At 47.1% G+C, this 23,509-nt stretch overlaps 7 protein-coding genes across 7 annotated transcripts; 2 read left to right on the top strand and 5 right to left on the bottom strand.

Annotated features, from left to right (window-relative positions):
- Positions 1-24: 24 nt before the first annotated feature.
- On the bottom strand, positions 25-1,842 carry FPOAC1_005804 (uncharacterized protein; the record flags this gene model as incomplete). Its single annotated transcript, XM_044850317.1, has 4 exons — positions 25-159; positions 216-1,462; positions 1,523-1,754; positions 1,813-1,842. 4 exons carry the CDS (start codon positions 1,840-1,842, stop codon positions 25-27), a joined length of 1,644 nt encoding a protein of 547 aa, XP_044709027.1.
- Positions 1,843-4,724: 2,882 nt separating this feature from the next.
- On the bottom strand, positions 4,725-5,255 carry FPOAC1_005803 (uncharacterized protein; the record flags this gene model as incomplete). Its single annotated transcript, XM_044850316.1, has 1 exon — positions 4,725-5,255. The coding sequence occupies one exon, from the start codon at positions 5,253-5,255 to the stop codon at positions 4,725-4,727; it is 531 nt and encodes a 176-aa protein (XP_044709026.1).
- Positions 5,256-5,715: 460 nt separating this feature from the next.
- FPOAC1_005802 (uncharacterized protein) lies at positions 5,716-7,349 on the bottom strand (the record flags this gene model as incomplete). The annotated part of the gene is made up of 5 exons (XM_044850315.1): positions 5,716-5,785; positions 5,843-5,924; positions 5,983-6,768; positions 6,819-7,090; positions 7,141-7,349. The coding sequence occupies 5 exons, from the start codon at positions 7,347-7,349 to the stop codon at positions 5,716-5,718; spliced, it is 1,419 nt and encodes a 472-aa protein (XP_044709025.1).
- Positions 7,350-9,055: 1,706 nt separating this feature from the next.
- On the top strand, positions 9,056-9,559 carry FPOAC1_005801 (uncharacterized protein; the record flags this gene model as incomplete). The annotated part of the gene is made up of 1 exon (XM_044850314.1): positions 9,056-9,559. One exon carries the CDS (start codon positions 9,056-9,058, stop codon positions 9,557-9,559), a length of 504 nt encoding a protein of 167 aa, XP_044709024.1.
- A 201-nt stretch (positions 9,560-9,760) lies between these two features.
- FPOAC1_005800 (uncharacterized protein) lies at positions 9,761-10,116 on the bottom strand (the record flags this gene model as incomplete). The annotated part of the gene is made up of 2 exons (XM_044850313.1): positions 9,761-9,940; positions 9,988-10,116. The coding sequence occupies 2 exons, from the start codon at positions 10,114-10,116 to the stop codon at positions 9,761-9,763; spliced, it is 309 nt and encodes a 102-aa protein (XP_044709023.1).
- A 6,338-nt stretch (positions 10,117-16,454) lies between these two features.
- Positions 16,455-19,635, top strand: CHS1_2 (Chitin synthase, class 1; the record flags this gene model as incomplete). Its single annotated transcript, XM_044850312.1, has 3 exons — positions 16,455-16,538; positions 16,716-19,439; positions 19,498-19,635. 3 exons carry the CDS (start codon positions 16,455-16,457, stop codon positions 19,633-19,635), a joined length of 2,946 nt encoding a protein of 981 aa, XP_044709022.1.
- A 591-nt stretch (positions 19,636-20,226) lies between these two features.
- On the bottom strand, positions 20,227-21,880 carry FPOAC1_005798 (uncharacterized protein; the record flags this gene model as incomplete). The annotated part of the gene is made up of 4 exons (XM_044850311.1): positions 20,227-20,595; positions 20,648-21,022; positions 21,082-21,670; positions 21,744-21,880. The coding sequence occupies 4 exons, from the start codon at positions 21,878-21,880 to the stop codon at positions 20,227-20,229; spliced, it is 1,470 nt and encodes a 489-aa protein (XP_044709021.1).
- Positions 21,881-23,509: the final 1,629 nt, after the last annotated feature.

Below are 23,509 nucleotides of genomic sequence, written 5' to 3'. Positions count from 1 at the left end.
CAAGATCCAGACCAATTCGTCTGCTTAAGCCGCAGAGGGAGAAGCAGAAGCAGGCTCGATGTGGACAATGTTGGCGTTAGCATCTGCCTCAAAGACCTTCTTTTGCTTAGATGCCTTGACAGGGCTGGGGGAGGAGAAGATAAAATCAAGCTCCTCGAGCTACAAGAGTATTAGTCAGTGACGGTCGCCTTAAGAAAGGGTTGGTGGTAACTTACAGTTCGGTTCTTGGTCTCAGGGACGAGGAAGTAGAGAATGATGGACTGGATAACACACCAGATACAGAAAACAATGTAAGTCTTCCAGGCAATGTTCTTCAGAGCGACTGGGATACCGAATTGCATGACAAGCATGGCAGCGTTTGTGAAGAGGGAGCTAAAGGCCATACCCTTGGCTCGCATCTCGTAGCTAAGAACCTCGACTGGGTAGAGCGCCTGGAGAGGAGTCCAGCCAATGGAGTAAAAGATCTGGAAGAGGTAGACCCAGGCAAGGATAGCCTTACTGACTGGTGGGGTGACAGCATCGATTTGCTCCTTGTTGTCGAGATCAGTGATGTTGGCGATGGAGGCAGGGACAGTGACGCCGATCCAGCAGAGAGCACAAACAAGGTTGACGACAAGCAGCATGGGACGGCGACCGACAGTGTCGGTGAAAGTGGCACCAAGAGCAGCAAAGGCGATCTGAACAGCGTTCATTCCCATAGCGACGTCGTTTTGTTGTCGGCCATCCTTGATACCAGCAGTGTCGAGGAAAGCGCTGAGGTAGTAAGAGACGATTCCATTACCGGCCCACTGTCCAAACAGGGAAACGAGACAGTTGCAGGTAAGTCGGTAAAAGGCAGCACGTGTCTTGAAAAGGGCACGGTAGTCCCACCATCTCTTGTCGCTGCCGTCCATCTCAAGATGCTCCTCGTACTCGTGGATCTGGAGCTTGACCCATTCACTCTCAGGGTTACCGTGTCCATGAAGGTTGGTGAGGTTCTTTTTGGCGAGCTCTTGCTGTCCGTGGGTGTACAGCCATCGAGGAGACTCGGGAAGAAGCATAGCGCAGAAACCAATGACGCAAGGGAACATGAGCTGAAGACCAACAGGAATCATCCATGAAGTGTTGGTTCCCTTGTAGTTCCAGCCACCACGGACGGCACTACTAGCAACGAGGGCACCAACAGGCCACATGACATTGTAGAGACCAGTGATGATGCCACGGTGAGCAGGATGGGAGACTTCAACGACGTATGTGGGACCAGCAGCAGCGGCGATTGAAACACCGAAACCGAGGAAGAAACGACCAGCCATAAATTGGCCAACACTGGCGTTTGTGTAACAAGCAAGCTGAATAACAACACCGACGATGATGATCCAAGCACCGATGGTCATACCGACGCGGCGACCCCAGGTATCGATACAGGGTCCAACAAGGGGAATAGCGGCAACAGAACCGATTTGATACATTGAGGTGACGATACCTATTATATGTCAATATTTGTATCAAGCAACCAGGCCTAAGATGAATCGAGGCTACTCACCAGCTTCAATGCCCTTGTTATCGACACCAAAGAAATTCTTGAAGTCATCAGTGGAAAGAAGAGTTCCGAACAGAGAACCATCATAACCATTGGCAGTAGAGCAGCAGAAAGCGACCATGCTAGCGAAGATGAGGATGGGTGCAGCCAGCTTTGGTGGAGGCTCCTTGATCATAGCCTGTTGGAAGGCTTCATCTCCAATCGCCGTCTTGACGATGACGACCTCATGCTTGGGCTAGATTAGGATGTTAGCGGTGCTCAATTGGGCTGTTTGGGAAGACGAAAGGACATACATCCTTCTCGTGGAGGGAGTCGGCCGCCATGATGTTGGTGTTTCAGCACTAGAATTATTGACCGCTGAGCTGAGTGCTTTGTTCCTCAAAGGTGAGATTATCTGATGCTGAACTGAAAACAAAATTCGAGATTGAGATGGGGCAAGGGATATATATAACAACTTCAAGACAATGTTCAGGAACTGGGGCGACAGTAAATTTAGCAAAGGCTGGTGTATCATGTCTGGCAGCTCCGTGGAACTACTGCAAATGGATGGACAGACGGAGGCTGTCTCCCGATCCGACACAACCACATAGATCTCGAACAGGCGAGTGCTTGTTGGCTAGTAGAGTGTCTTGCTCAGGACGACGGATCGACGGCCAAGGTTCCGACAGCTGTTAGTAGTGACCGACCGAGCGGTATACAAGCCAGGTGTTGAGCTTGATTGATCTGACAAGAAACGGCCAAGTGTCATCCATCCCTGGCAGGGCCATAGAGTCTGGGGTCGGTTGTGGAAAGGGAGGGGGATGGGAATCCAGAATTCGGTCTCAGCCCGACAGATCGGAAGGCACAATGTGTTGTCTTGGGTGATTGGTTCTTGGATGGCCACAAGCATCAGCCATGTGTGCCAAGTGGCCAGCGGCGCTTAACTTAATCTCTCCAGAAAGTCATGACAGCGACTGTTCTTCGGCTTCTTGGTCCGCAATACCATACATCTGTTCTCATGCCTCTTGTCTATCGCTGTGTCGACTCACTACGCCACAAGCTGATCAATCAATTTATTTTTGCTATGCAGTGCTGGTACTGGCGTCCGTTAAGCGCGGCGCGAGATGTGCTGCTACCTCGTTGCTTTGCTAATAAGAACGAGGTAAGACCGTGAGAGGATTGTCTTGCTTCAAGCTAGCAAGTTCTGCGGCCCGCGTTACCGAAATACGATTGGCTGAGATCCTTGCTTTTCCTTCTGGTCAGAAAGTGTCCCAATTGCGAAGCAAGTGCTGAAGGGTTCAACAGCAGTGTTCATTTCACTAGAGAGCATATTAACTCTGGTGACGGCTTCGGACAATGCCCACACTCGAAATACTCCTCAAGTATTCTAACGAAAACGTCAGTATCGTCAGTCTTTACATTCTCATTCCAAGGCACGTTGACTACTGTGTCACTTTATTCCCATTCTCGTTAAGTTTAAAACATGCTTACTTCCCCCGCATCCCCAGACTGAATTCTCCACGAATAACGAGCGTCGTCTGTTCCGGATCTCAACCCGAATACTCCGGGCCCCCAGACTCAAAGGCCCCTTGTAAGAATTCACAATAAGAAAAGAAAGTTGCGGAAAATGCGGGATCGGGCTCCTCATTTCCTACGACCCTCTCTGCCCCATCTGGGGTACAGCAATAGAATCAATAGTGCAAGACAGGGGCTCTCCGCCTGCCAAGATCTACTTCTACGATGAACATGCACCAAAAGACCTCGTGAACCAATCTCCGACCCTTGCCAGACCATCCTTCAAAGAGAGCTAAAATGTCTCCAGCTCAATATGGCTAATAATCCTGCGGCTGAGGAGGCAATCTGCGCTTTTGCTTTACAAGTTATGGCAGCGGCACCTTTGACTAGCTCTTGTGACGACCGTAAAACGAGTCAGTGGCCGGCGGTATGGAAAGGCATTCCGCCTCATGCACCAATTTTGTCTCAAGTGCATACAAGACTGTCTTCGGCCAATGTCTTCCAGAATTCATTTGATATATACCTTGTTAAATGTGGGTTAGGGTTAAGATACTTTGGTGACCCAGCGCTGCGGCTGGCCATGTCTGCCCAGAGTCTGGGCCGATATCCCGTGGAGTCTGTCTCTCTTGGCCTGCTTGGCCAATGCCAAAAGTAGAGATTTAATCATTCTCACGTAGTTCGTCTCGTTAACTCCTTTTGGGAAAGGTCCTCCTGTCATTGACATTTCGGATCACGCGATGGTATGATTCTGTCAGCTTAAATTTTCTCTTATGTTCGTTCCGCAGCTGATCTCCGATGTATGCCAGGCTGCAAACGTTTTCTCTCGACCCTTGCCATCCCCTTCGAGACTCGTCTTTCAAAAATTTCATCCTGGCTCGTTAGGTCTGGACACTCCAAAGTCTCTGTGCATCCAAATCATTCAAGCCATAGAGAGTACAGCGAGAGTGCTGCCCACAACGTCGTACGATGGTAGTAACATCTGGGCATAAGCTTATTCCAAGGCCAAGCTCGTGATGCCGGCTTTACCGTGCCGATCGCAGCGTGAAGGCTCTCAATAAAGACTTTTGAAGAAGATCAAGTGTACTAGTGGTGTGAAGCTATGCAGCTCTTGGTCGTGGAAGCATGCAGCAAGGCTGATCAACTCCGGAATAAGACCTTGGCGCCTATCGACATGTTCTTTCCACCTTCAAATCATAATAGAAAGACAGGAACCGCAAATCAACTTGTTTGCCACTGTATAAACATGATTGGTAAGTGATACCACGCAATGTAATACACGGCGCAGGGTTCCAGCGTGTCCAAGTACGAGTCAAGGTTGCAGTTGCGAAGGGCCATTGACTAATGATACAATACCTAACAACATAATTATTGTAAGCATTTCAGACTCTCGCTTTTGGTCTTTTGTTTGGTGATTTTCGAGGCGTAAGTCCTGAAGTCTCGCTTTTGGTCGATTCCTTGGGGAACGTGGCCTGAGGCGGTTACGCCAAGAACAACACAAGGTTCTCCCCGGATAGGTAAGCTGCAATTTGGGTAACAATACAGGGTACAGACAGCCAAGCGAAGAAGCGAGGAACTACGATGTGACTTGTAAGTAGCATCCCTGTGTGGGTTTGTCAAAGCTAACAATAGTACAATGTTTATTCCATTCGCCGTCTAAATCTACGCTTTCGTCTATTCATCTGATTCATCTAGAAAGATCCCAAGGAGGAGATCAGAATGTCGGGTCCGACTCTTTAATGGGCTTCAGGTCACCCTGACCCTTGAAAACCTCAATAATCTTGGCCTGCTCTGTCAAGATAAACCTCTCTGTCTGCTTTCCTATGGAAGCAAGTTCCTTCCATCTGTTGAAATCTTTGGGGTTTCGCTTATCACCATGCGCATCCTCCGCATGTTCCCAATGGCCTTTGGAGAAGCCCAGCATTCCGCTCATGGTTTTGTTGGTGATGTCGTACACTAGGGAAACGATGGTTCCAGTCTCTTCTAGCCAGTTGATCTGCCATAGCTCTCCTGGACGAACGCACTGGTAGGCGACGGTCTGGTAGTTGACGCGGCCGGACATGGGGCCTCCATGGATAGCGTAGACGACACGGTCATCAGAAAAGAACCAGATTTCATAGCGCCACTTTTCAGGGTTTCCCTCTGCGTCTGTCGCGTCGTAATCGTAGACGAGATGCGTGTTGAGGATGTCGTCCTTGAAGGTGGGATGTAGAGGAGTATTTGTCTGATATCTTGGCAGCGACATGATGAAGTATTTTAATATTAGAGTGATTAATTGTTTTATGATTTGAGATCTATTCTACAACTATGGAAAAGGACGTCTCGCAGTTCTTATATACCGCGAAAGAAAAAACTTGTCGCGTAAGTGGCTTGATTATCGTGATGCAAATATATTGCAGTCACATCATCACCCATTCTCTCGGATCGAGCGGACTGAAAGGTGCCACTAAAACGTGGTTATTGAGCAATAAGAAGCATGGATCGATTTGATAACTTGTATATCCGAAAATCCATACGATCTGATTTTCGACTTGAAGTCAATTACAAGTCGTATGATGTCACACGGGACTAGCAAAACATCCACAAATCCACCGCATATTTCGCCATGACCGACCTGTCGGCAATAGATCTCGGTAGGACCACAAAGAACGCAAGGAAATGACCTCAGCAACAACATTATCCAGCCCATCTAGCAGTGTACACTCTTACTCAACGTCTCGTACAAGACGGAACGTTACCCACGGCCAGAGATACTTTGTCTGCCACCAGTTCAAGCTATAAAGGTTAGTGTCCGAACATTCCGTAGCCTAATAACTAAATGATAAAGCTTACAAGCTCTTTCGACCAGCAACACGTGGGTGCAACGCCCAACTTCCTCCAACCACCGCCATGTGCTTCTCATCCATAAAGTCGGCTAAAACATCGTCTTGTCAAAAATAGTTCTCTATTTGACGTTGATGTAGAGTACTCACCACTATATCCAGGATAAATATCCATTGGTTTGAATCCAGGCTGTGGCTCAAACAAAGATCCCGTCCATTCAGCTGCTCCTCCGGTATCACCCAGTCCGCAAAGATAATTTTTATGTGTGACACCTGTAGGATTGAAGTTCCGAAATCCAGAATTTGTCTCCGCCAAGTCAACAAAAATGGCGCCAGGGTCTGTGTGGAATTGATGATTGACTCGACTCTCAGGTGCCTTCCGTCCGCGTTCAACATATTCGTGGATACTACGCAATTCGTGAATCTTGGGTAGGCGAGCTCCAGCCCAGTCGGCGTATCTCTTGACCTCATCAAAAGAGGCCATCACGGGCCAGTCCAATGCTTGAGCCAAGGTAATAGGGCCCCAAACGGTTTTGACGCCGTGCCGGGCAATGAACGTTGTGAAATCCTCGTCTTCTCCAGCACAACGTGTTTTGTACCACGTTGCTGGAATTTGAGACTGTTGAGCGTTGAACAAATGCTTCGCGTACTCGCCATTGCTCACCGGTCGACCTTGTGCTTCGAGTTGGGGAACTCGGACCTCGTATGGCTCGCGTTCGTTGTCCCATGCGAAGAATCGATCTGGTCCCTCGTCAATCTCGGGGTCGTGAAAGCCTATGGTAAATTCCTGTGCGGGAATTTTGAACCATGGGTTCTGAATACGTCGCGAAGCAGCCGCCTTGGCTAGCTTTGCAAAATCAGGTCTAGGTATATCAGAAGGAGGTAGAATGTTATGGCTTTGGATTGTCATAAAGAGAAACGTCTCAGCGTGAAGAGCTATTTCTTTTAATTTTCAGAACATTCATCACAGACCTGGGGATATCTACCTTCGTGTTCGAATCCTATCCAAAGAGCGCGTCCAATGCACCGATCTGAATAAGCTCTATCATTGTCGTAAAGCGATGTGATTCTCGCTTTCACGCGCTCACGATAGTACAGGATATCTTCCAACTTTGGGAACACGTCTGGAAGTTCACTATGATCGTGGCACTTGGAAGGGTCGTCGACATCAGGATCTATACCGCGCTCAAATATCTGATGATAATAAGCTGGTTCAGTTGGTTTGCCCTTGGTCGCTCTTGTCAAATGGATATCTTCACTATGGTTCGTTGTTAATGCGGAGACTGAGCAAAGGACAAGTATACTCACAACGTAGGTATGTGGCCGAGGTAGAACAGAAGGGGGTTTCTCAAAGGAATAGGTTGTTCCATCAATGCCTCGGGGTGTATCATCTTGGTAGTAACAAGTTCCCAGACATGCCAGAGCTGCTTCCATTCTGCTAACGAAGGGACAGGGGCCGGAGCATACTGCTTTGGTTGCAAGGGGAGAGCATACGGGTTCTTCGTATCGATCATCATTTTAAAGTTACAATCGAGATGCGTTTCTAATTGAGTTGGGACAACAGCAGCTGTCTCATGGATATAAGAATAGCATAAACTAAAATGGGAACTATTGGCGTACCTCGACGTCATCATGTCTCAGGTCCATAGAAACAATTCATCGATCCGACGAGGTTGTTACATCAATAATAGTCATATTTCTAACACTTCTGTAATATCTATGTACATTTTTTCTATTCGGGAGGTAATTCAAGTTCATCGTCGTAGTCTTGACACGAACAGCTAACAATCAGTTGTTACACATGTGATCAAATGCCTGCCGGCTCGTCGGCGATAATCCGCAGTTCCAAGAGACGGCATATTACTAGACTAAATACGGTTTGGCGTATAGTAAAGCTAGCCATATGTGCTACTCTGTTTACAAAGGTCCACTGGCCAGGCAAGGATCCTGATATCAAGTACAATCTGGCAGGCATCTATTTACGTGTCTTACTGTGCCTGGGCAGGTAATTGTGTTTCCTTTATGGGAAATTGAAGCGACTTCTCTCGAGCTTCTCACCGCTGATCAATCACAAGAAACTGGTTAGCTTCTTATACTGCTTCCCAATCTATGGTTATTAATATGCCACTTCATCATTATGGGGCCTGTTGGCCCTGCTTGGCGATAGTTTTGTGAACCTAATCAGAATTTTCATCAGCAATTCAAGACATGGCAATGAGAAGTGCCATGAGAATTCGCCTGCGTTTCGGGAAGAATGAGCTCAGGGATCATAGGGTTGGATTGGCCTGGCTTCATCCCTTTACAAAATACTCGGAGCGATTCCGGGGTTGCAGAGCAAGATCCAAAACACGATAGATGGCACTCGCCTAGCGTTACTTGATAAAACTCGAAAACTACAACAAAATTTAGTATCTATCAGGCTCCGAGAATATCACTTTTTAAAGGGAATAGCGCTGCAATTCCTGACATAGAACAAGCCGCAAAAGCATAGACTCAATCTGTCTTTGTCGAACTTGATCCATGATTCCCTGACACGCTCTTTGGCTTACACTTACTGATTATCATTATTTGATTCTTAACCTCATACTATGTTTCCTATATGTAAAACGCCAAGAAAAGGTTGATAAAGCACAGCAAGAACTACAGCGTTGTTGTTGTTGTTGTTGTTGTTGTTGTTTTTTTGATTTTTTTGCGCCACGTTTACCTTAGAAATGAAGTAGGCTCGTGTGAGGCTCGTCCAAAGATATCGTCAAACTTGTCAAAGCCTTGCGAATATGAATCAAGCTGATCTTCCTTCGCCAAAGGATTAGCCATCGCTTTTGTTGAAGACCCCACTGGCCTTCGGGCAATGGCCATTCACTATTGTTAATAGATAGATGGGAATTGGATTGTTTATCCTGGCAACTGTATGACGCATTCCGGCCGATTCTCTTGCTCTTTTCAACTGAAGAATTCGGATCGTGACTGGGACATAATGGCAGAGACTAGCGCTACCATAGGTAGTGACTGTTGGTTGCGGAGTCAAGCATGCGTCAAGTTAGCCATTTACACAGCATATGCATGTATGAGAGCTCATCCAAAGTCTAATCTTCTTGAACCTAACCTTTGCGTCACGACTTGAGCCTCATCTCAACCCATTGACCAACTTCATTCAGTCGACTCTTGGTTACGACAATCTCTCACATACCCTCAAACCTTTCAACTTCTCGACGCCCGACATTTTATGGATTCGCATATCATGTCGTCGGACTTGTCCCCTACGACCATCATCTCGGCACTCCCCGTCCTCTTCGGAGTGACCGGCACCAGTGTCGGCATTTACAGCTTCGTGTCTCCCTACAATGCAATTCGTCTTTTCGGTCTTTACAGCACATCTACCGAAAAGACCACTGCATCGCATCTTGAAGCCTTCCAGAAATCTCTCGTCTATACGTATGGCTTGCGTAACATCGGATCGGGGCTCAGCACGCTCGGTTTGTTTGCTTTTTGGCAATTCTCACCAATCTGCCAAGTCAGCCCGTTGGCTGCGGCAGTTGTCAAGAGATGTATGGGGATCTGTTTTATCTGTGGATCCCTGGTTGCAGCTGGTGATGCAGTTGTTGTAAGGCGTTTTGCAAACCAAGAACACATCCAGGGAGAGTTCGAGGAGAAAGCTACCAAGGCTAGCATCAGTCACGCTATCACTGGCGTGGCTGTCCTCGCGACAGGCCTGTTTCTGTATCTTTAAGCGAGTATGTTTTGTGGTGGATATTCAGGTTTTGTAACAATATCTTCACCTCTCAGGTCTCTATGAATCATTACTGTGTGTTGCAGGCCGATTGCCTTGATCTTCAGCAATGTATTAACGAATCGCTATCCCAAATTGAATGGTGATAATTACTATTTAACAATCATAACCCGATGCATCAACTTTAGTCACTCTTGTCCATTAATTTGTGCGATGAACGCCGCTGGTGTTGCCAGTATCGTGAATAGCATTTGGAACCGCTCTCTCAACGCTCTCTGGCAATTTCTCCTGGAGCTTCTGGGGAACCTTGGAAGCATCGCCACTATCCTTGGCATGTGATTTATCGGTAGACTGCCCAGGAAAGGTACCGGTAGGGTGTATCTTGAATGTCAGACTTTGATATGATCAAGTCGAGGTGAACAACGTACAGAATCAGGCAGAGCTTCCTCCAGACCTTTAGGAACGTGTCGTGCAATACCCTCGGGAATCTTTGACGGGCCCGTCGAGTGGGACATGCCCTGGCCGCGCTCATTCTCGTAGATCCCGGATGTGTTCATTATGTGTTAGGCGGTTTTTCCGGATTAGTGTTATAAAGTTGTGCTGGTAGGTAGTTCTGTAAAGAATAAAAGGTTAAAGATAGAGTATTTCTTGGCAAATTTAAGGCTGGATATTTATAACCTGGAGCATAGAAGGAGGTGTGGGATGATAAACGTCATGGATGTAGTGGACTTAGAGGTAAAATTACAGAGTACCGATGTAATCATAAGCTGAGCGTTGTGATATCGTGAATCGAGAAGATGCGATGGCATTGGTTGTGGATATGATCGACGCTCAGCCATCCTGTCACTGTCACTGTCACTGTCACTGTCTGAGAGGCTGGCATGTAGAAGATCCATGACGTAAAGATACATGTCACTTTTCGCTTCTCCACCTAAGCGAGATGACAAGAGAAGAGAAAAGCATTGCGGCCTAACCACGTATGAGATGAGCACCGTCGTGGATATCCTGTATTGGGACTAGACTAGGACACCATTTGACAGCACAGCACCGTGATTACATGTGTTGTGCTTCTTAAATGATTGTGGTTGGGAGACAAACACGTCAGCGACCATTGCAGGCACAACTGAGGCATTGAACAGATTGGCACCAAAGACTTCTATCCATAGGAATGCCATTTTTTATGTTTGCGCATGGCAAGCTCAAAAAGAAAGAGAGAGAAAAAGGTGAATTGGCTTATTAGTCAAGGTGCGTTGGTGAGAATTCCTCATCATCAAAATTGGATGGAGTTTCGTTATTCCAGGATGATATTGCAGCCCAGTTTACGACTCGCATTGCTTTTCTTTACAGCTTTCTCACCGAAGCAAGAACAACATATGATTTTAGTGTGATACGTATATAAGAATTTTATTTATTTTCTTATAATTCTTTCTGACTTAATAAATATGCTATCTGATGATAAAAACAGGGGAATGCAGAAAAGGAGTGAGGTGCAGGGTAGGAGAAATACTACAGCATGGTAGATGGATGAGGATTGCACGCTATCAGAATACAGCATAAACGTAGCTGATGATAGTTAAGAATTTAATTCAGACAAACGTTGCGTTGTGATCCAATCATCTTCGCGACTGTACCCCGCCCGACCTTGGCGTTAATAGCACGTGATCTGGCGTGTCAAGCGAGACACTCAACGCGTCTCGATGCGGAATGAACCTGAAGCCTGGAATTGGCATTTCAGAGTGTCCAATTTATGTCTCGTGCATCATAAATTGTCACAACTATCTTTGTATTTGTCATTGAGTCAAACCGGAACCAAGCCAACTGTCCTTTCTTCTGACCTGCCGGGACCACAATGGGCATCCCCGATGACGACTTCGACTCTGGGGACGCGCTCTTTGACGATGTTGATGAGGATGACCTCATATTCGATGGCGTCGAAGAAGCTGATCTAATCGAAAAAAAACCTGGAAAGCATGGCAGAGATAAAGAGAAAGAAGGCGTCCCCGTCAAAAAGCCCCGACGTGGATCTGTCAGCACAACCAATGGTCAACTTGGCGAGACCCAAAGACTCCAGATTGCCCAGAGGATATTGGCAGATAACTTCCGCTACAAATCTTTTCGCCATGAGCAAGAAGCCGCCATCAGCCGAATTTTGAATGGAGACAATGCTCTCGTGGTCTTTCCCACTGGAGCTGGAAAGTCACTTTGCTACCAGGTACACATCATTACTCAGAACGTAGCCAAAAGTCTTGGAGCTGACACTCTCATCCAGATACCTGCCATCGCCTTCCCAGAGATGGACAAGGTGACTAAAGAGCGACATGCCGATGATGCCGGTATCACCATCGTTGTTTCACCTCTGATTGCTTTGATGAAGGATCAAGTCGATGCCCTCAAGCGGAAGGGCCTTGCAGCAGAATGCATGGACTCAACCAAAACATGGGACGAAATACAAAAGATTAACAAAGATCTCCGTGAGGGTAAGCTACGCTTGTTGTACTGTGCCCCCGAGCGCCTCAACAACGAAGGATTCGTTGGGATGATGAAGCATGTCAAGGGCGGAGTCAGACTGATTGGTGTGGATGAGGCACACTGTATCTCAGAGGTATGTTCTTCTACAAATAATTATTTCCCATGTCTAACTCTGGATCTAGTGGGGCCATTCCTTTCGTCCCGATTATCTCAAAGGTTTCTATCCTCCGGCCTAGACCTAGACCTAGACCTAGCCGCTTGGACATAAGCTGACCTGATACAGTTGCACGATTCGCCAAGGAGATTCAAGCAGAGCGTGTCATCTGCCTTACGGCCACAGCCACGCCGCCTGTCATTGACGACATTTGTCAAGCGTTTGACATCTCTAAGGAAGGGGTCTTCAAAACATCTGTGTATCGACCAAAGTGAGTGCCCACAAATGTATGAACGTTGAATCATCTCTAACTTATTCCTAGCCTGCGGTTGGAAGCTGAGGCTGTCCAAGCGAAAGATGACAAGTACAGTCTTTTGTACGAATTTTTGAAAACACACCCTGGTTCAACTCTGATTTACGCTACCCTTCAAAAGGTTGCTCAAATCCCTGTGCATTCCATTACCACCCGGACGCTGACTTTTGACTCAGCAAGCTGAAGAGTTGGCGGGACATCTTACCAGGAAGGGATTCCCCGCGGCTCATTTTCATGCCGGAATGAAGATAGAGGAAAAGAAGCAGATCCAAGATGATTTCATGACATCCAAGATTCAGACCGTGAGCTTTACTGCGACAACAGGATGAACAGCACTGACGACGATCCAGGTTGTGGCTACCATCGCATTTGGCATGGGCATCGACAAGCCAGGTATGTCAGTGCATTGCCTCATAGTACGCGACTAACATCCGCAGACATCCGCAATATCGTTCACTGGGATGTCCCAAGCACCGTCGAAGAGTACTGCCAACAAGTCGGCCGTGCTGGTCGTGATGGCAAACAGAGCTACTGTATGCTGTACCTCTGCCGTGAAGACTTTTGGATCCGAGAAAACTTTGCCCGTGGTGACCTTCCCTCACGAAACTCCCTACGAGATCTTCTCAAGGACATCTTTGACGGCGATGTGGTCAAGCTTCACCAAGGCGAGACTTTCAAGGTCAGCCACTATGGTCAATCTACGAAGTTTGACATCCGTATCAGCCCTCTCAGCGTGATCTACGCAGCGCTGGAATTGAAGTTCAATCTCATTCGTGCCACGACACCAGAGTACAGCTCGTACAAATTCGAAGCAACCTCAAGTTACTGGCCTCGTCTCAGGGTCATCAACACACCCGAGAGCAAAGCCATTCTCCAACATGCAAAGAAGGCCAAGAAGTTCCATTCTATCGACCTGACACAAGTAGCCAACAAAGAGGGATTGCGACGAAACGACCTCGTAAATCTCCTCAATGAACTGAACAACAGCGGCGCCATTATCCTCACGGTCGGTGGCGTGGAACAAAAGTACAAAGTCCTGGCCAAGCTACCCAAGACCGACACCGCAATCGACAAACTGACGGACGAGCTCTACGAAGACCTTAAGAGGCGCGAGAAACAAGCTTTGGATCGTCTCAAAGAAGTTGTTGACTTTGTCACATCCCCCAAGTGCTTTGGCCTCTCACTTGCGCAGCATTTTGGCATGGATCTTCCCTCCAACGCTAAGAAGTGCGGCCACTGCACGTTTTGCTATCAAGGCCAACGCGTTGCACTGCCGCCTGCGCCACCGAAAAAGGTCGACAGGGCTGCGATTAACCAGGTGCTTGCAGCGACGGATGTTCGCGATGACGCGCGGTTCTTGGCAAGGATCGCATTTGGTATCAAGAGCCCTCGTGTTGGGAAGCTAAAGCTTGACAAGACGAAGGCATTTATGTGTATGGCGGATCAGGACTTTGCTGTGAGTTGTTCTGTATTTTTGGTGAAGTTTTGCTGACTAGTTCCAGGCGATTTTGAAGGAGTTCAAGAAGGCTTGCAAGGAAAATGATGACTGATGGCCGTTTGTCATTTGTCTACTGGGTTGTCTGTCTGGAGTGGTTTATCTGGCGCCCTTTATAAGAGTAGCATTCTCTCGAGTTTCACCGATGGGGTATTTTGCTGGGCAGCTGTCTGGGTTGTTAATGGTTCGGGTTTTAATGACTGTGTTACTGTACTGGAATGACTGCACCAAAGATTAATGAGTCCATCAAGGTGTCAATTTGTCTCGTTTATGTAGTACACAAATGGATGTCATAGCTTTTCTTTACTTGAGGTTATTGTGGAGGAGATATTTGACTTGTCTGCCACTGAATGGATGAATTGCCCGACTTTTTGGGCTGTATGTCCTCGTTCCAAACTTGCTTCGTGAGCTGAAGATATCCCGACAGCAACCGGCAGAAGTGATACTGGTGTACAGCACCTGATAGACTTCACGTGATAATGAGGACACTGTCTGTTCGCCCTGGCGAGGTAGGCTACAGTAAATAAACGACGCAGATAAAAGTGGTCTTAGCAGCTTACTATTAATTTATTATCCATACTAGCACTGTTTTACGATTTGCGCCGAGTTCTTAGCATGGCTGGTGAAACCTGGTTAAGGCTGACATTTTCATGAGCCATGGCAGAAGATGAACAATGTGAGCCGTGCGATATTATCAGGGATCGTCCCAAGTAAATATTTCCGTGTCAACGCCGTTAGCAAAAACACCAGACGCAACTAGACTAGACGATGGAAGAATCGTAACGGGTTGGCCGAGAGTCAATTACCATTTAGAAAAATGTGTCGCGTTTTCGTTTGGTTGTGTAGTGCCCTTCCATACCTGAGCTAGTGGTTTCGGTAGCGCCTAGAGAGAGAAAAAAATAAAATAATGCTCCGAGGTGGATGGAATTGGCGTCATTATGGATGGACGGATGGCATATTGCGAGGTTTTCTGTTTTTTCTCCCGCTTTAAAGTTTGACGTGAGATGGTGGGAGATGAATGGATTGGAGTAGAAGAAAAGAATCAAGCATAGTTGCATTCGGCTTCGTTTTATTTCTACGACTTTCCTTGTTTTCCCATGTTTCTCGTGTTTATGCCAAATGCAAAATTGCATGCAGGGGGAAAGATCAGGAATTACGATGGCGTCAGGGCACTAAAGTTGGGCTTGACATGGGAGGGATATTTGGTACCTTTAGCTGTCTTGGCGATATTCATTCCGGAGTACAAAGGTACAAAGAAAAGAAGGGAAAGAAAAGAAGGAAAGAAAGGCTGATCTTGGGGTAACGTTGATCTACTCTGCTCGATCTGAGTGCATAATGATAACCCGCGTAGTCCGTGGTAGACTCCATTTGAGTTTTTTTGGTTGATCTATTTTTGTGCAATTCGATGCAAGTGACTTAGTACATACTAACGTGGAGCGTTGTACATACCTCTCTTGATACTGTACTCGTTCCTGACCTGATCCGAATCCGATGGATGGACGAGACGTGGGGCCACACAAGTCTATAATGTCTTTTACTTGTAACATTTCAAATTAATCTAGGCCAACGCCCTGTTTTCTTGACGTAACGGCCCGTTGACTGATGTTAATGGCATGGTCAGCCACCGTCATCTGCCACCAACAGCCAAATAATGCGCTGTGATATTGATCTAATGCTACAGTGTGTATTGTTCCCATGATTTGACTCTGGGTACGCGCAGCAAGAATTGCGTGTATACGAGGCTTGTCCCTTTTCCCATTCCCAAAAATAGTAACCCATCTGAAGCTTTTGTTTGTCTGACAGCAAGAATCTACATGGCTACGTCACTCTCACACCAACCAAGCTGCCCCAAGCTGGCATAATATGGAGCCGCTAGTTACGCGGCGATGTTGATCTTTGACCAAGGAGGATGCTATCCCCAGTTTTTAGTTTTTTTCTCACTGTGCTGGCATTGCTTTGCATTGCTTTGCTTTGCTTTGCTTCGATGCGATGGATGGATGAATAGGTAGAAAGCAAAGAATAGGATTGTACTGTATTGTACCTGATTCTATGGACTGTAGTACAAGCACAAGCACACACCAGCCCACAATCCTTTGAAGCTTGTCCAATTTTTCACCTGATCTTTTTCTTCTCTCTTTCTTTTCTTCAGCAGCCAACTGCAACGTTGTTCTTTTTTTCAGTATTTTCTCTAAAAAGAATAATAAAGAAAAGCCTTTGCGAAAGAACAAGGTTTCTTCCCATATCTTCACCTTTTCGTCCCTCGTTTAATACTCTTATTTTGGCGGATCTTTCCATTCCATTGATTGCATCACCTTTTTTTTGCCCGGCACTCCCGAGCGATCTGATCTTATCGCGAACCGAGAAAACGCATGTCATCGTCAAAAGTGTTAAGCGACCGATCGATATAACAGTTGAAGCATTTCCAGCTGCGAGCATATTTGAAGAGCGCAACTTTACACAAAACATGGTCTTCAACGAGAATGGCCAAAGAAATGGCCCAAACTATGATGCGCCACGCGAGATGCAAGATCTACCCGCTGGACAAGCAGTAAGTTTTAGCCCCTTCAGCCTCCAACAGTATGGAGGTTGGCAACTGCAATGCAATAGCGACCTTACAGGGCAGCTACGCCTGCGCCAGCACCTGACACCAGCCAGCCTCACTGGAACCTGCCGCAAAACAATCAATCCCAATAACCGTTTCTGACTTGACATTTTCCCCTTCTAGTACCACTTTCGCCAATCTGACGATGCAAACGCCTCTAACCGATCGCCCGTGAGCAACCCATACGAACCCGATTATGATCAATTATCTCCCCCGCCCATGCTGGGCGCACAGCGTCCTGTCCCTGAACAAAACGAGTCGAGCCGCGATCTTCTACACAACTCTTACCATGGCAGTATAGGCCAGGCCAGCTTCGACCAAGGCAGCCTCGGCCACAACAGCGCTTATGGAGTTGGCGCTTTCGGTCATTATCCTCCTGACCAGCACGGTCGCTTGCCTGGCTCGCCGGGTTACGAGTACCCAGAACCCGAGTACGATGTTGAAGCCTCTCGTTTGGCCGAATCGCGCCTTTCTGTCATGCATCGTGCACCTACGATGCAGGAATGGGGTCAAAATGGGGAGGTGCTGTCTGTTCCGCCCGACTTTGCCCACGGCCGCCCAGATTCGACTTACCAGGAATTCGACGTTGATGAGAGCTGGATGATGCGCCAGCAGCAAGCCCAAGTTGGTTCCGGTGGTCTCGGTCGCTCAAAGACTCGCAAGGTCAAGCTTGTCCAGGGCTCCGTCCTCAGTATCGACTACCCCGTCCCCAGCGCCGTCAAGAACGCCATCGAGCCCAGGTACCGAAACGGCCCTGGAAGCATGGAGGAGGAATTCACCAAGATGCGCTACACAGCTGCTACCTGCGATCCGAACGACTTCACCCTGCGCAACGGTTTCAACCTTCGCCCGCGAATGTATAACCGTCACACTGAACTCCTCATCGCAATCACCTATTACAACGAAGACAAGGTCCTTCTCGCTCGAACCCTACACTACACAATGAAGAACATTCAGGACATTGTGAACCTGAAGCGATCCAAGTTCTGGAACAAGGGAGGTCCAGCCTGGCAGAAGATCGTGGTATGTCTCGTCTTTGACGGTCTCGATAAAGTCGACAAGAACGTCTTTGACGTTCTCGCCACTGTCGGAGTCTATCAGGATGGCGTTCTCAAAAAGGACGTTAATGGCAAGGAAACTGTCGCCCACATTTTCGAGTACACCAGTCAAATCTCCGTGACGCCCGATCAACAGCTTGTCCGTCCTGACCCCGACAAGCCACATCGCAATTTGCCCCCTGTGCAGTTCATTTTCTGTCTCAAGCAAAAGAACAGCAAAAAGATCAATTCGCATCGCTGGTTGTTCAACGCCTTTGGACGCATTTTAAACCCAGAAGTCGCCATCCTTATCGACGCCGGAACAAAGCCTGGCCCGCGCGCCCTGTTGTCCCTCTGGGAAGGCTTCTACAACGATCGTGACCTCGGCGGTGCTTGTGGTGAGATCCACGTTATGCTAGGCAAGGGTGGAAAGATGCTTCTCAATCCGCTCGTCGCAGTACAGAACTTTGAGTACAAGATTTCTAATGTACTTGATAAGCCTCTGGAAAGTGCCTTTGGATACGTCAGCGTCCTGCCTGGTGCCTTTTCAGCGTACCGCTTCCGTGCTATCATGGGACGACCATTGGAGCAGTACTTCCACGGCGACCACACGCTTTCCAAATCGCTAGGCAAGAAGGGTATTGACGGAATGAATATCTTCAAGAAGAACATGTTCCTTGCCGAGGACCGCATTCTCTGCTTCGAATTGGTCGCAAAGGCCAGTCAAAAATGGCATCTGAGTTACATCAAGGCATCTAAGGGCGAGACTGACGTGCCTGAAGGCGCCTCTGAGTTTATTGGCCAGCGACGTCGATGGCTCAACGGATCTTTCGCCATGTCTCTCTATTCTCTCATGCATTTCGGTCGAATGTATGGCTCTGGCCACAACCTCATTCGTCTCTTTTTCCTCCACATACAGTTTGTGTATAACTTACTCAATGTGCTGTTCAGTTGGTTCTCGCTCGCCGCTTTCTACCTCACTACCACCATTATTATGAAGCTTGTCGGAACGCCACAGGTTTTGTCCGGGTACCATGGCTGGCCGTTTGGCGATATGGCTACGCCGATTGTCAACGTTCTGATCAAATATATCTATATCGCCTTCCTCGTCCTGCAATTTGTCCTCGCTCTCGGAAACAGACCAAAGGGCGCTCAGTACACATATGTCCTCTCCTTCATGGTTTTCGGCTTGATCCAGCTGTATCTTTTGGTCTTGACTGGCTATCTCGTGTACCGAGCCTTCACTGGAACGCCCATAGAAGACCAGATCTCATTCTCGTCCGGGCAAGCCTTCTTCGATAGTTTCTTTGGAGGCGATACCGGTGTCGCAGGTCTGATCATCATCGCCTTGATCACGATCTACGGTCTCAACTACATTGCGTCCTTCCTCTATCTCGACCCATGGCACATGTTCCACTCCTTCCCTCAATATCTCGTCCTCATGTCAACCTACATCAACATCCTGATGGTCTATGCCTTCAACAACTGGCACGATGTGTCTTGGGGAACAAAGGGTTCCGATGCTGCCGAAGCTTTGCCATCTGCCAACATTGTCAAGGACGAAAAGGGCAAGGAAGCCGTTGTGGAAGAAATCGAGCAGGAACAGGAGGATATCGACAGCAAGTTCGAAAAGGTCGTTTGGCGAGCCCTCGCACCAATGAGCGAAATGATGGAAGAACAGCCCGAGAAGAAGGACGTCGAAGATTCGTACAAATCTTTCCGAACTGGTCTTGTTATCCTTTGGTTGCTTTGCAACATTGTCCTCATCGTCTTTGTCACAACAGACGACTTTATCACTCTCGGTGTCTCTGTAAGTTATCTTCCCCTTGTTCTGTGGATTCAGCAGGATGCTAACCCATTCCTATCAGAAAGCCGCAGACGTCCGTACACCCATGTATTTCCGTTTCCTTCTGTACTCGACAGGTGTGCTGTCCATTGTCCGCTTCATTGGTTTCCTCTGGTTCATTGGACGAACCGGTATTATGTGCTGCATTGCAAGGCGATAAATGTCTAGAGCAAAAGAGAGTTTTTGTTTTTTGAAAGAAGAAATGTCTTACGAAATTTTTATTACTACACTCATGGGTTACACGGCCAAACCTGGTGTGCTTGCTTCTTTTTTTCTACCTGTCCCTGGCACGGGTTACAGTTTCCAGGAAATGGATGTTATCGGATGATCTCATAGGGGTTTTGTCAATATTCGGCGTTTCACGAGCTCTACATATCGGGCGGCGTTACTTCATAGGTCTGTTATGTCTAGATTCTAATCTAATACATATTATATATGTAAAACTCTTGTGTTTATCTCTCGCGTCTTGTCAGTCAAGGCAGACGGTACGACTGTCATGCAAGGTTAGCTGTTGACCAACATGTTAACCTCTTGATATATACAGATAAGTCATGAAAGGTCTCGTAGCACATTTGGAAGGTAGTCGACATTTTTGTTAGAATCCTAATGAAGACACAAGCTATTGCAAATCGTATGATATGAGGCTTACATTAATAATAGTCCTGTTCTGTTGCTTCAAGTCTGCTTGATTAGTCTCGCCCGATGCAAGATCTATGAGCAAGCGTAGATACGAATACCAGCGCACCCATCATTATATCCTGGAAAGCTTGGCCTTGAACTCTTGCTTCCATTCAGCCTCCTTCCTCTTCCATCTCCAACGGTCCAACTTAGGAAGAAACATGCTGCCCCAGATGACTAACCAACGTGGTTCGAAAGGTGGCAGATAACGTCCTGTTGTGCCTTTTACAGGTTCTCCTGCAATATCCCTGAACCACTCGAAAAATCCTTCATAGTCGGGGCCAATGCTGTAATAAGCTTTACCTCCTCGTCTCTCCAACACGCGTTTGCGTTCCCATTCTCGCTGGTCCTCGATGGGTGGTAGAGGCTTGGAGCGGCCGGCCAAGAAGCGAGCGACGGCAACAGCTTGCCATTCGTATGCTTTGAAAGTGAAACTTCCGATCTGAAAAACTTAGCCAGGCCGTCAAGTTGTATAATGACGGGAAGAAACTTACCATTCCAACAAAAGTCAATGTTGGATCCTCAATATCCCAAGTGTGTTGGTAGACTCCAGGTAATCGACGATAAGCGTTCTTAACACGCTCCTGAACAGCAGGGAGAAAGGGGAAACTGAACGTGTAGCCTGTTCCATAGATGATGTGGTCTATGTCGTCAAGAAAAGACCCGTCTGTGAAATAGACACGTCCAGTCCTTGGGTCCATACGATCGATGGCTGGCTTGACGGAGATCTTGGGGTGTTCCAAAGGCACCCAGCCATAGTACTCGATGGGCTCGTCTCGTACAGAAGCGTAGAGTGGGCCATCTATAAAGTCTAGAATCTCGTACATTACCTCAACGGAGGATACTGAAGCTCCAACGACAATAATACGCTGCTAACTGTGAGTATGGACTGGCCTCAATACCGCAGTGGTCGGTAGTCGTAGCTTACCTTTCCTTTGTAGTGCTGACCTCCTCTGAAGTGTTTACTATGAAGAATTGCACCGGGGAATTTTTGGTTGTATTCCAGAAATCCTTGGACCACTGGAAACCAGGGAATGTTGTAATGACCAGAGGCCACAACCATAGCATCAAACCTCTCCTTCCACCAGTAATTGCTTCCGTTGACAACCTTTCGTAGAGTTATCACCCATTCGTCTCCTTCTTTGACAACGAGCTCTACCGTGGTTCTGAGTTCGAGCAATTTATCATGGTCGCCGCGAATAAAGAGGTCTTCAACCCACTGGCGAACGACAGTGTGATGTCGAAATGGAGCACCTGGCCCATACTCTTTCAGCGTCTGCTGTGATAACTTGTTGGGCAGAGGTTCTTCAGTATAGCCCATAATCTCTGGCGCGATGTTGCTGTGCAAATTCTCATGAATAGCCGTGTCTGAGTACCGTTGCTGATGGCTATTGACTTTCTCATTAAATGGAGTCACGGCCGGTAAATACTGTGGAATTGGAATACGTTGGTCCGCTTCTCCAGCGACCAGAGCTTCCAGCGAGGGGACTTTAGGTGGTAGATGTGGCGTGTAGACCCTTTGAAACCCGAATTTTAGAATTGGTTGCTATTGGAAAGGAGAGAGATAGAGTAGTGGTTGGTATATCGTACCATGTTCCTCCGACTACGATTCTGCGATCAAAGACGCGAATTGTATCAAAGGCTTCTTCTTTGACAAGAGCGTCTGTCGCAATGGCACCGGCTGGACCGGCGCCAATGACGGCCACGCGTCGAATGTTTTGAGGCATTTCGTGAGGCTTTCTATCCCTTTAGGAATGGGATTAAAATTTGCGATAGCGATGGCGCAGTTTCATCACGCGACCGGACGGAACAATATTGAGCGAGTGAATGGAAATGGACGAGTTTCTACGCGTTTAGTTGATACTTCATCCCTTCTGTGAGACAAGAGGTCGGATTCAAAGATGATATGATGTGATAATTTGAGGTGAGATGAGATGAGATTTGATGAGAGGTTGGCCGAGGTTGAACGAATTAGTTACGTGGCTGAACGGCCTGTGAGCGCGTCCATGAGTGGCGCCGTCGCCTTAGTAATTGTCCAATTTTAGCTGATGGCAGAAGAAAAAACACGAACACAACATCCCTGTTCACGCACCAAGTCTTTTCTTGACATGCTACGTTTCAGCTTGCTTTGCCCAGCCACATTATCTATCGAACCTCGTTCATGATTGATATCCTGAAGTGACCAATCCGGGGTTCTCCACATGTATCGCAACTTTGGACGAGCTTCTTTAGTGGTCTGATCAACTGCTGAGCTTTCGTATATGTGAGATTATTTATTCCCAACTTTCTATTCGCCATATTGTAATGTGTTTCTCAGGCAACAAAATTTCATGTACTTCATACTTCTGTCATTTACAAAACGGACAATGTTTCAAGCAACATGGAAGATACCAGCAGCGAGTGGTTGTTGGAAGGTACTCTTACAACTCATTAAATTGTGTTGAATATAGACTACTTATTGTGAAGATGTTAATTCTAGGAGAAATATCAGGAATACAAGTTAAATCGCAATTAAAAGCATCATATATACGAGAATCAGGAGCATCATGCCTACATGCCGCATAAGAATGAACATCTTCAAGTATGAAAAAGCTTCACATACAGGTAAACAGATGTAAAAAACCATTTCATATACAAATATTGGTACGATTTAATATAAAATACTATAAGTACCAGGAGTATTCTTTTTCTCTCTATCTATAAGCAGGATGCATATGGGCGGCAACCGAGAGGTTATCACCAGATCCCAGAGAGATCTCATACTTATCTTTCCTTTACCTGAAATTACTTTCCATTCCATCGCTGTTCTTCAAATTACTGTCCCATGGTACCTATGGGTAAATAGTCATGCCAATCAAACTCAATGGTGTTGCTATAATTTCACAACTCCGAGTTCATTTGACATGTCCTGATAATACAGGGGTGCCAACAGAGGAGGGACGGAATTGATACCAAGACCGAAGTTCAACTTGTCTTCATCAATCTATGCCGAAGTGACGTGCCATATGTGCGAAAGAGATGTCTTAATAAACAAGGCAATGGACAAGCGGCAAGTGTCACCATTCCTGGCCATACTCAGACTCGGTCTAAACAGGAACCCTCACATTATCACTGTATTCTATTGTTTGAACAATTCACAAATTTGGATGGAAATGACTGCAATGAGGCACTAAAAGAATATCGAACTGCTGCTGGGAGCGAAAGATAGTCTCAACTTCACAAGGCTGATTGGTATCACGATGTTTGTATGATGCTGTGGCGGCAACCAAGTGTAAGTGCGGCGGACTGTGACCACCGATGCTGATCCAGCCGTCGACCTCGTTGGTGATGCTTGGTGTCCGTCATGTGCCATGCAA

The sequence above is a fragment of the Fusarium poae genome, chromosome 2 (genome assembly GCF_019609905.1).
Source record: "Fusarium poae strain DAOMC 252244 chromosome 2, whole genome shotgun sequence".
Lineage (NCBI taxonomy): Eukaryota > Fungi > Ascomycota > Sordariomycetes > Hypocreales > Nectriaceae > Fusarium > Fusarium poae.
This window is presented reverse-complemented; position numbering and strand designations above follow the sequence as displayed.